The sequence below is a fragment of the Eurypyga helias genome, unplaced genomic scaffold, assembly GCF_000690775.1.
Source record: "Eurypyga helias isolate BGI_N326 unplaced genomic scaffold, ASM69077v1 scaffold6227, whole genome shotgun sequence".
NCBI lineage: Eukaryota > Metazoa > Chordata > Aves > Eurypygiformes > Eurypygidae > Eurypyga > Eurypyga helias.
Genome location: NW_010259690.1, coordinates 5,911 through 18,613, shown reverse-complemented (window position 1 = coordinate 18,613; position 12,703 = coordinate 5,911). Strand labels below are relative to the sequence as shown.

Here is a 12,703-nt window from a genome sequence, read left to right as displayed (position 1 = left end):
GTGTTGGTGTTTTTTCTTCTGACTTGCTTATTGATCAGTAATTTGAATATCTAAAGTATATGTGTGTTTTCCTGATGATGAAGTTTATAGTTTTCTTGGTTTGGTAACTTGTGGTGGCTTATGGATGAAAATAGTTATGTTTATCAAATCTTTGGATACTAATATTAGGGAAAAGCAATGTTATTTTTGATGTAATACTTATCTTCATTTCTTTCAAAGCCTATTGAACATCCAGTTCGTACAAACCAGATTCCTCGCCAAATTCCAGAACAGTCCTTTTTCACAAAGCCGTTGCCTGGCATCATAATGGGTGGTATCTTACCCTTTGGCTGTATTTTTATTCAACTTTTTTTCATTCTGAATAGCATTTGGTGAGTATCACTACTGTTGTTGTTGTTCTTCTTCTCTCTGTGTTGGTTTGATAATAAACACACCCTGAGTTTGAACACTGCAAATCAATTAATATAAGGAATAAACCAATTTTTTAAAGCTTTTTATCTTCTTGCAGACTTCTGTGGAATTCCCAGAATCTGCATATTTATACCTGTACTTAGAACTTATACAAGTAATTCTTTTTGACAGCTGAAAGTGTGGAGCTCTAGAGTCCTGTTGCTTTGTTTTGTCTTTCTGACTCTGAACAGCACAAAAATGGCTTTATGCTTTTGTGGTTAGGTGGAGCCTAATCTGTTGTGTAACTATATTATGGTATATGAAACTAATATGATCTAGAAGCTGTAGCTGTTAAATCAGAATCGGGTCAAGATCTTGAGATTCTGTGTTCTGCAAAACAAAGACTCCACCCCCTGTGAAACATCCACACCACTCCCAAATCTTGTCAGAAACTAGTCAAGCAGGTGTATGGAAAAAATAAATGAGTGCAATATTTCATGTATTTCGCAATGTAAATATGAAATGTTTAATACATTGTTGTTCAATGGAAAATATTAACCTGAAAGTGCCAGGTTTTTAAGGTGTTCTCTGTTTATGTTGAGATTTCTTACAGAACGTTTTTTTCTAAATGAGTTCTTAAATGAAAATATATTAGGTATGTGAGCCTTTCACATGAGCACTCAACAGAAGTAGAAATCGTGTAGTACAGCTATGCTGGGAAACTTAATCAGCTGGCAAAACAGATATACTCTGGACTGCTGTAGCTGAAATTACTGCATTCCCAAATTGTTGCTCATTATTTATCCTACAGAGGGGAAGCATGGAGGGAACATGCAACTTCCGCTCCCTCTGTCCAATCTTACACTACAGTAATTTGTCATCATCACTGAATAAAGTTGACTTGGTTGCTTCCCTTATCTGAAAGTCACCACGTTAAATATAAAAATAACTGAGATAAATATACTTGTTTACGAGTGGTTTTGTGTTAGGTTAGCCCTTGAACTGGAGTCAGACTTTGTATGGGGATGAAGTGGGAGCAGAGGTGCATCTGGCTGATCTAGTCAGGAGAAGCAGAGACCTGGAAAACTTAGCTGCAGCAGGAGGAAGTGGGTTTTGTAACCGGGGAAGTGTACAAGTGATGCGAGAGTCAGGAAGGCTAAAGGTGTCTCCACAGAGACCTGAAGTGGTAAACATCTCTGAAGATTGTCCATAGCCGTTCTCTGTGAAAGCTTATAGATGCTAATTTCAGGGCAAGGGTAATTAAAGACTTTGAACGTTGCTCTGCAAAGCAGCAGTTTTATTACTGCTAGCTTAAATGTGGGTATGTGTGTACAAAGTCCAGGCAGGCAAAGAAAGCTTTCTATAAATCAGCCAATGGTGAGGGGGTTTGGGGTGGGGTTTTTCTTGTTTGTTTGGGTGGTTTTTGGCAATGTAACGCTATAAAATAACTCAGAACTTTAACCAAAAATGAGACTCTTACTTATTTATTTTAATTTTAGGTCACATCAGATGTACTACATGTTTGGATTCCTGTTTCTAGTATTTATAATTCTTCTAATTACGTGTTCTGAGGCTACAGTTTTGCTGTGCTACTTCCATCTCTGTGCAGAGGTAAACAGTACCGTTTTGATGCAGATAGCACTTGTAGCTGGGAGGTGTTAGGAACAGAGTTGAGGTACTCACATACACTGTGGTGTGCTGGAACACTGAAAGGATTGTATTGTCAGGCCTTGGCATGTCTAGCTTTGGCACTCCTCTGAAATGTGCCTTTTGCTTCAAAATCCATCGTTTGCAGCACATGAGCAACTATAAGCAGTCCTGATCTTAGAATAATTTCATGTTCATAGTGGAAGCAATACAGCTGACTTTGAGAAAGAAAAAAAAGTTGCTATGTTGGATTTTTTTTGAGATAAATTTTGAAGAATTAAATGTATTTCACAAGACTGTTATTTTTTTAACCAGCTTATGTATATTCTGATTTCCCTGTCTATTACCGATTGATTTATTGTTCCTTTCAGGATTACCATTGGTGGTGGCGATCATTTTTGACGAGCAGCTTTACAGCAGTTTATCTCTTTATCTATGCAGTTCATTACTTCTTCTCTAAGCTCCAGATAACAGGAACTGCTAGCACCATTTTATACTTCGGTTACACGATGATCATGGTCTTGATTTTTTTCCTTTTCACAGGTAAGTACAGTGTTCAAACTAAAATGAATGCAGGGGTTTCTGGTTTTGAACTGATACATTAGGTGAAATTTAGACTAACTGAAACATTAAATACAATTTATGACTCTGTAGGCAGTGTTGCTTTTATGGTTTGACACCACACATCACAGTAACATATTCTTTAAGGGTTTTTTTCTGACTTGAAATTACATTTATTTATAGTAGAATTAATTTTCTTTTATTGCATGTGATATTAGCAGTGAGTTCAAACCTTTGTATTTTCAAAGTGCTATTCTTGTTCACTTTGATATCAGGGGTGTTTAACTTGATTCTGGATTTCATAATTGGTTCTAGAAGCTCTGCAGTTAAGGGTATTGTGCTCTTGCACATAGAGAATAAAAGATGACAGGCATATACCTTAACTGGAGGACCTTAGTTGAAATACAGTTCTCCATTTTTAGTAGTCCAACTTTTCTGATGTTTCTCAGGCAGACTGTGTCTTCTGCAGAATTACTCTAATGTTCATAATCACTTGGCTCAAACTATAATTTTGAGGTTGATTTGATGTGAAATCTGTGCCAGATTTACCATGTGTTAGATGAAATTAGAAGAGCTTTGAAGGGAACTGGCCCTTAAAAATAGCCAGGAGCATTTTGTATTGGTATTCGTCATACTGCTGCTGTTGTATATGGGGTTTTAACACATGAAGTCAGACCTTTTATGTATCAGCTTAGCACCATGAAGTGCTGTGGTGGTAGATCTAGAGAGAACGCTAGTTCTTATGAAATGGGTTGTTCCATAAACCAACCTTTACATTCATCCCTAAGATTTGTCATAGAGGATCTCTTTGGTTTGGATCGTTACTTAACATTTTCTACCTGATTATTGAAACCTGCCCTAATTAGTGTTGGCTTTGTGAAAGGCATCATTTTGCTCCCTTGATGCAGTTAAAAAAGAGTGCCTAAATCAAGTCATGGAAGTAAGTCTTAGCATCAGGCTTCAAGTGTGTCAGTTCGACAGTGAGAAAGACCTTTTCACCTTTATTGCCTCTAATACTGGTTGAGCATGTGGTGAAAAAGAGCACTGTTCATACGAAAACACTGAAGAAAATGACTGTATGGGTTTGAACAAAGCAAGTACTCTGTAGAAGTTATTAAATATAACTTTAACTGCTACTTGGTGCTATATTTCTACTGTTGTTTGTTATTTAGACTTGTGTCTCTTCAAAAGAAAGTAAAAAAGAAGTTTTAAAAAGAATGGGGGTGGGGAGGATTTAATTCTTTTAATTTTTAATTATTAGAAAGCTAACAGAAATTGGCATGTTGCCAGTTAAACCCATGCTTAAATCCTGGCAAAACAGACAGGCTCCAGATGTCCTCTATTTTATAAATATATCTAAACAAAACCCACACAAACTGGAGTGTAAAATGTTTTAATTACTTTTAAACTAAAGCAGTATGTTAATGTGTGCCAGGGTTTCAGCATAGGTTAGTTGCTATTCTGCCGATTTCAATTTCACTTACAAGATGCAAATTGGTGGAATTAAAAATATCCCTTTCATATATAAAACGATAATTGAAATTGTCATGGCAGCTGCTGAAATGGTATTAAAAGCTTCAGATGTGCTGATCCTGGAGTTCTTGATGTGGAGGCCAGTGGGGCCCTAAAAGTACAATAATAAACTGTGCTGCTGTTACTTTTGTAGTGTCTTTTTTATAGAAACGCCATCGCTGTGCCTGTGCTGTGTTTGTAGTTCTGAAGAAAGCTGCTGGCTACAGGGTCACTTCTTTTTGAGTAGAATAGGTAGTCACTAGGAAGGTAGAAGGTGTATGGAGCGTGTAATAAATCCTTGCTGATGTAAAACACTGATAAAGTTGTTTCCCATATTTAGTTTGATAATTGATTTTTTTGGGAGCTGAAATACAAGCTGTTCAAGCAAAGTGAGGTGTAAAATACTCTTTAAAAGCACTGGTTTGGAAAGTAAGGGTTCAGCCCTTCGCAAGTATGTGAAGGAGTTAGTAATTGTTGTGCACAGTAATACTGTTCTTCCTGTCTGTGTGTTCCCAAAACCAGGACCTTGATCTGTTCCACTTAAGTTAGCACTAGGTATTTTGGTTTTCTCCCTTCTTGCTTATTAGGTCTCGCCAACTGTGAGGGAAATGTGAAGGGCAGCATTAATACCTCCTACGTGGCGGTGTGTTGTGTCACTGCAGACGTTACAAAAGGGATCGTAATGAATAAGTAAATAGGAACTGAAGGCTTGTGAGGCAACAAGGACAATAATATAACCTGACCGGTGAAATGTAACAATTAATGTGCACACCCAAACAAGACAGTTGTATTTTAACGTACAAAGTGCAGCTAATCTTTCAAGAAATAAGAAGTGTGGTTGAAAGGGGGATAGCTACGTGATTACATGCATTTTATGCTAGGAGAAGAAAAAGTGCTGAACGTAGCCAAAGCATGTTGCTTTACAGTGACCTCTATTTTTGAACATCATTTTCACTTGTGAGCTAATGCCATTTTCAAAATTGAGTTTTGATCTTCTGGGTAGATTGTGTTTAGAATCCGAGATTCTGAAGCACCCACCACTGTGCGGTGATTGAAACCAGTATGGTACAGAGAGCTTTTAAGGTACATAAGAAGTATCAGCCAAGTGCAGAGTGCTTTTCTATTTGCTTTCTTACAATCTGTTCGTGCTTTGAATTCTTTTTTCTTCATTAAACAATAAAGCTAGAAGAAACGAATTGAGCAGAACAGGCTGCTTAATGTATTTTGGCATTACTCTGTGCAATAATCCTTGTTTTCAGTTTTGAATTTAAACTAGTTTACTAATAACTTTTCCTTACCCAGTTAGATGCTAGCTTGTGATCTTTCTGTGTGTAAGAAAACTGTTGCTGAGTGCTAGTATGTATTGCAGACCAGAGTATTCAACAGTATAGAAACTGGAGGTCAGAAAGATAAAACCCTGGGGTGTCCATGTCTCCCTAGTAAGTATAAATGGATGTGTTTGACGTATTTTTCATTTTGGCTGGACCTGAGGCATCTTCACAACTGGGTTGTTGAATTTCAAATACCTCCCACAGAAGTCATCTTTTAGCTGTACCTCCCGAGGATGATCAGTGATGTACAGTGGGCTGCGGTGTGCTAGGATGGCAGCAGTTCCCTAGGCTAGTAGGGGCTGTTTAGGAAGGTCACGCGCATGGGGAGAAAATAAAGGTATAACCTGCAAAAGTATGTTCTTAAATATATGTAATTTGCATCCTTTTTTTACTTAATTTGAGCTGGTGAGTGTTCAGGCTTGGTTAAAGTAAGCATTAGCCACAAAACTGGTTTGTAATACTAGATTAAAACAAACAGATTTTACAGGCTTATTGGAGGGATTGGTATCAGGCTTGGTGTCCTTGTGCTGTGTTGATTGATGGAGGTGTGCACAGGAAAGCTGTAAAAACCTTACAATGGAAAGGAGTTTAGACCAATCGGAACATAATTTTAGAGGTCTCAACTCTTTCAACTAGTGGGGTCTTTCTTGTTTATTTGTTGGGGCGTTTGGTTTTGTTTGGGGGTTTTAAGTAGAATTTTTTGTAATGGTTTGAAAAAACGCACCTTTGGGTGTCTGTGTTCTGTTCTGTTCACTGATGTGTGTCAGCAAAGCAGTAAGCTGAAGAGGTATGCTGCTCGTTGGTAGTGCTTCAAAACTTTGATTTCAGTTTGAATGTGTTTTGAAAGAAATATAAGCAAGATCCTAGGGTGGTATTATCTAAGACCAATAGTCCTGTTATTCTAATGAGAGGCACCTTTTAGGTAAGGGATGATTCCAATTTTGGTGCATGCTTAGAGAAATGCTCAAGACTGAAGGGCTGAGTATGCGTTTCAAGAAAATCCACTTCAAGCCATGCTACTAGAGGTGGCAAGGTTGTCCTTTAACTAGTGTGACTAATAATGGCAGTTTTAGGGGATAAAGCTACAGGTACAGGAAACCAGTCATGTCCTTTGCTGTGTTTTTAAGGTTGGCAGTGTATTTAAAAGGGGAATCTGAGAACATGCAGTAGTCAGCAGGGGCCTGAAAATCCAGTATGTTGATGCTTTCCTGTATGAAGTGCTAAAATCTGGAGCAAGTGGCAAATCTGTGAAATGGACTAAAACATAGCCAACATTCTGGCTAGAATTTTCAAACAAGCCAAGCTAGTTCAGAGTTGTTCTTCTCCAGTCACTATCGATTTGCAGATGCCTTTTGGATTGGGATATTTAGTCCTGTATACATTGTTGCAAGCTTTTTCACTGAATTACCTTTTGTGGATCTCTTAGTGGTTCAGAGACGCACAGCATCCCCCTGTCTGAGATGGAAAAACCACTGAATTTCAATGGAACCAGGCACTGTACTGTGTAGTTCTTAAACAAACAACACCAAGCAAAAAAAACCCTAACAAAACAAAAAACCCCAAACAGTTCAGCTTTTCCTTGCGATAACATAAGCAGTCATGTAAATAAAGCTGCTGTAAGTGGAAACCTTTATAAATAATGTTTCCTTAACATTCATTTCTGTCCATTAATACTGATTTTGCATTATCAACACAGCTCTGTGCTGACCTGAGCTTTTAGGAGGTTCTAGTCTGAGTGTCCTAACAATGGTATTAAAAACAAACAAACCAACCCACACAAACAAAACAAAACCCACACAAAAAACCCCCCACCAAAACCAAACCATGAGAGCACTAAAACCGCCCAGTTGATTTGCTGTGATTGTCACTTCTAATCAGCAGTTGGATTTTTGAGGTAGATTTTTCAACCTAGTCATGTTTCTGCCAGGACCTTGAAACCACTCTGATCTTTGAGCATCTTGTATGCTATTTAGGAGAGGTACTTTTGACAGATGGTGGGGTCCTTGGTTTGATGTTCTTTTTGAAGTTTCTGGTCCGTAGAGCAATCCACATCTGGAATTTGTATCAAAGATTTGTTCATGAGGGAAGAAGAAATTACAGTACTAGTAAGCTCTAATTACTGGTGTGGAGGTAACAACAGAGGAATCCCTGCTGACCAGGGAAAGTGCTGACTGCCTAAGGCTATATCTTGGTGATGGGTCTAGGCTTTCCCTCCTGAGCTTGTAAAGTTTGAATCTGGTGTCTGACAAACGTTACCACTTACTGGTGGTGTTAGAAATCATAGTCTTACTCTGGTTCCAGTACACTGGCAAAATTTCTGATAAAGTTTAAAAAAGGAGTGGGGGCGTACTTGGTCTTTGATTTGCTAAAGACTCTTTTTAGGAGCAAAGTTGAAAATCAATGTCACTGAAACCTGTGAAAATCTGTTTATAGATGAAATGCTTGTTTACAGTGTGAGGCCTTCAGATTTTGCTATGCAGGAGGCCATGTTTTATGGAAAACTGATGTATCAGGAAGATTCAGTGACAAGGATTGGAGGAAAATACTGGGGATTTAGTGTGTTCCTATATTAAGTTATGTCATGCTCCAGAAGACTGGGGTAATTCTCATTCTTGTGGTAGTTACACATTTTTGTAATGATACCACGATTTTGTTCTAGAACAGCAGATACCTTAAAAATCTATCTCATCTGTTAAACATTTGGAAGAAACACTGCTTTCAAAGCCATAAAAGGCTCGAAGTGAGCTATATTATAAAAACAACTAGAAAGCAGATGCTGACAACCATTATTAGGAAAAAGCCATAAGAGTAAGGCTTAGAGTAACAATGCTGATGTTGGAGTATTGGACACAGTAGGAAGGAGTGAGAATTGACCGTAAACTGCAAAGACTTAATGACATCAAGCCTGCAAAGGAATTAAATTCCTTCTGTGGTCGGTGTCTGATCTCCTATCAACAGCAGTAAATCTGCCGTCTCCTACTGTTCCAGAGGATAACAACTGCAGACTTGGAGGGAAAGGGTAATCTGTGGCATATAATAGTAGGCTGTCAAAAAGCCTTTAACTGCAAATATACATGGTAGCACAGAGAACACAAGAGTTGGCATACAGATAATAAGCATCCAAAGACAGGTTCTTCACTTCTCCGATGCGTAGATGTGGTCTGAAAGACAGAAATGTGATGAATGTAGAAAAGACAAGTGCTTCATAAAGAACCTCCTAGTTAGTAAACCAGTCACAATGAAGCGGTGAAAGGACTTGGAGCTGATGTTAAACACGGGCTGTACAAACAGAAAAGGATGAATGTAAAACTGGAGGAGCTGAGTGTGTGATATTGCAATTGCCTACAGTGTAGCTGGTAGGGGCTGGTGCAGGGCAGGTGTGTAGCTGTGTCTTGGAGAGTGAATTCAGCCACAACTGAGACCTTCCCTGCTCTTAGCTGGTGAGGTTTAACATCTGCGTGGCAGTTTACCCCTAGGTTAAAGCGTGAGAAACAATGCATCGCTTCTCTTAGAGGCTTAAGGCTTAATTAATTGTATGGGACTTCATGCCTTCTTGCATACTAAGTTCTTAAAGTAATTTAAAGATAAGTGATGGGCAGTGTCTTTGCAGTTGCCTCATAAGAGTGGGTATGAGGTGAAAATTACAGACCGTTCTTAGTTTTTAAAACAGGGAATCGGTATATACTAATCTCACTCAGCGTGCTCTCCTCTTTCCATCATCTGACTTGCACTGTGCTAACTTCAGCCACAGGACTTGACATGTGGCCCAGAGTTGCTCCGGAAGGTAGTTGTAGGGTTTTTCCTTCTCCTGAGGTTGGGTTGGTTGACTAAAGAACTGGTAAGAAGTCAAGGAAGGTTGTACCAAACCAGACGACAGGTCTACCTTGGCACACTAAGAGCAGTATTCCCAGGAAGGGGGATGGGAACAGGGCAAACCTGTATGGGTACTCTCTCCCAGCCTCTCATCAACTGTGGCTCAGGGGCTTTTTTTAGCAACTGAAATGGTGTTTCTGTAATTAATACGCCTTGGATTTCTTTGCTCGCAAATTTGTTCAGCTGCCCAAGCTAGTGTATGCTTTTATTATCTGTAGTGACCTCTGACAAGAAGATCCGCAGATCAAATACATGTTAGATAAAATTAGGTGTGTTGGCTTGTGTCACTGTTAGTGGCATTTGATGCTTTCTCCCAGCTACAGCTTTGAGAACATTGCTTTAACTGGAGGAAGTAACAGGATGGAGAGAGTAAGAAGTGCCCTGTTCTTGAGTATAAACAGAGCATGATGAACAGAAAACCAGGCCAGGTGATTTTTCCCAAGGCCTTGTTTTCTGGCATAATTCATGGGTGGCTGTGAACTATTGTAGACCTAAAAAATCCAAGTAAATGTTGACTGTCTGTGAAAGTCCATTTCTTAAATGGCACTTGTGTGCCTGCTAGTGGTGATAGTAGTGTCCCCTTCAGTGGTTCAATTGGTCCTAAAGCTGCCTGGTTCTAAAAGTCATCTTTGATCTAAATCAATAACTTAGCCTAGGGATGAATGTGTGTTGTTAAATTTAACAAGTGCTGTTATTCTGGATAGTTAGCTGGATTACAATGTCACATTCTGTCCTGCTGGGAAGTACTTGTTAGATTTTTCTCTTGGAGCAAACTGGGAGATAAACTAACCATTTTCACTTTCTCATTTTAGGGACTATTGGATTTTTTGCCTGCTTCTGGTTTGTAAGTAAGATTTACAGTGTTGTGAAAGTGGACTGAAAAGCTTCAAAGTGTCTTTTGAACATATCTCTCTTGCTGTTTGATAATTTTTACCATGTATTGAAAAAGCATCATGTGAATTATTTGAATTTGTAAAAGCTGAAGAGCAGACTACAGCAGAAAATACAGATTTTTATGGCAGGAAATGGCAGCATTGGAAAAATGTTTACATCAGTGAACTCATTGAACATGTTAATTCTAATACAAAAAATTTATATTCAAAACTTGATTTAGGACAAATAAAATCTCTGAACTAGTTTATTTGAATGATGAGTGCATTATACAGTCCTCCAGCTGAAATTCTTTGTGATTTTTTTTTTTTGGTTACCATTTATATACCATGAAAGCATAGGACTGTCAAGTAAATCTGTGTAAAATGTGAAATTTTTTTTAACTTAACTATATTTGTACATATTATCCTGCACCTTCTTTACAAGTAGATATCTTCTTACAAATGTACATGCATTTAGTGTATTGTAGACTTTATTAAAAATACCGACACTGGTTTTTGTTCAAATAAAACTGCACAACTCTAGCTGACTTGTCTCATTTCTTGTTAATTAGACCTTCACTACCTGGACACAGATCACACTATAGTCTGAGCTGATAGCGCTCAACTTCTGCTTTGTTTCTAAGCAGTTTGGCTGTGACTTTTTGGCTGCAAATGGCCTGTGCAAGCTGAAGGAAGTTGCCCAGAGAAGCTGTGGATGCCCCATCCCTGGAAGTGTTCAAGGCCAGGCTGGACGAGGCTTTGAGCAACCTGGTCTAGTGGAAGGTGTCCCTGCCCATGGCAGGGGGGTTGGAATTGAGTGATCTTTAAGGTCCCTTCCAACCCAAACCATTCTGTGATTCTATGATAAGGACTGGTAGGTCACTTGGATTCACAGCTGTGGGATGGGCAGGGGCTTCTGGAGCTGCTGCTGCCATTCCCTGTGTCTCAGCTGTGCACTTAACTCTAATTTTCCCCAAAATATTTTTTGCTGGCTAAACAGTTACTTTCTATCAGAGCAAAAACCTTTTCCTCCTTTTAGCCCTCTGTAACACACATCTCATTGTTCTTCATCCTGTGAAGACTGTGGCAGCTTGTTGGGAAGTTGATGGTTAAAGGTGAAGCCTGCCTTCCTGCGCTGCAGACCTTGTGCCTAGCTGCTGGGGTATATGAGATGGAGAATCTTCACAGTGCCCTCAGCTCCACGAGCGCAGGCATTCTTCCCTCAGGACTTCTACAGACGCTCTCCCAAACCTTGAGTTGCACCTGGAGCCGAGCAGAGCGTCGCTGCAGACACGTAATTCACATAGCTGTGTCACTGACCTCGCTGGAGATGAATAAGGGGATGTTCGCTCAGATTAATGGGTGAAATACTCAAAGCTTATTAACTGGCATATGGAAACATTCATCGCTGGAAGCGGCTTTTCGGTGTCTAAGCCTGCAATTTAACAAGACCCAAAATGACTCCATATCTCTTCGTAGTCGTACAAATACCAGATAACTGTAGTTAATGTTTAATAATCTTGGGGTGAGAATTTCAAGAATTTGTAGTTGTTCCTTTCAGGTTGGTTGTGGGACCGATCACCTGGCTGAGCTGGGATGAGTACCAGGCTGCATCTTTGAACAGTGCCTGTGGCATACAAATAAAGCTTTAGATGACAAAGAGCCAAGCAGTATGTACCAGAAGGAGATGGCTACAGTAAAGACTGTTTCGAGTGAGGTTCAGGGATGCTTCTGATGGCAACTTGGCCTTGCAGATGTTTTCCCCTCTTACTGCCAACATCTCCATTTCTTTTCCTTCCCAGAGGTGGAAAATCACAGACTTGCCATTAGCAAAATAAGCTTGTGATTATCTGCTGGTGCAAGAGCACCACGGGATTTCATACTTCTACTGAAATTGGTGCTGCTCTGGTTAAAAAGGTCCTTCCTATTAAATCTCAGATTTAAAGTTTGGGGTTTTTTATGGTATTCTTAACGAAAAATAAAAAGGAATTGTTGGCTGAAGCTGGTTTTGAATTTTACATGTTCAAAGGGAAGTGAATTCATGAACGAATTTGGAGCTACACTTGCCATAAAACCCCAGCAGGAAATTTTGCCAGATTAGTAAATATGCATTTTACATGAGGCAAAGTAAAATGAGTTAGGAAATTGTATTTATGGTGCTTTCTCTGCTTTTACTGTGACTACTAGCGAGCTAAAAAGTAGGAACTGGGTTAAGCAGTTTCTGAAGCTTGCCAGTAGTCTAGAGCCAAAGCCATGGAAGTAAAACCAGTCCTTCTCACACCGTTTCCAGAGAACTCGGTTTGGTGTTTGTAACAGGCCCCATTCACACATCTCTGGCATAATTCATCGGCCTTTGTGGTGGAGACCGAGTGTCGCGGAGCGATCGTGTGTGTAAAACAGAGAAAGGCTTGAGCTTTGGTCTCGTTTCTTCAAAATAGCTGGATGCTGTCATGGCACTTACTGTGCTGTGATGGTCTGTCACGAGCTGTACGTTTGAGTGTAGTTAAAGTGAATTTA

The 12,703-nt window shown here is 39.4% G+C and overlaps 1 protein-coding gene across 1 annotated transcript in view; it reads left to right on the top strand.

The window, feature by feature from the left end:
- The window catches only part of LOC104503987 (transmembrane 9 superfamily member 2-like), a gene marked incomplete at its 5' end in the record, with an annotated part of 32,338 nt that extends 21,611 nt beyond the window's left edge, over positions 1 to 10,727 (top strand). The window contains 4 exons of the mRNA XM_010154723.1: positions 220 to 371; positions 1,890 to 2,001; positions 2,409 to 2,580; positions 10,127 to 10,727. Of these exons, the coding sequence (XP_010153025.1) occupies positions 220 to 371; positions 1,890 to 2,001; positions 2,409 to 2,580; positions 10,127 to 10,194 (504 nt within the window). The remainder of the gene's footprint in view (positions 1 to 219; positions 372 to 1,889; positions 2,002 to 2,408; positions 2,581 to 10,126) is intronic.
- Positions 10,728 to 12,703: the final 1,976 nt, after the last annotated feature.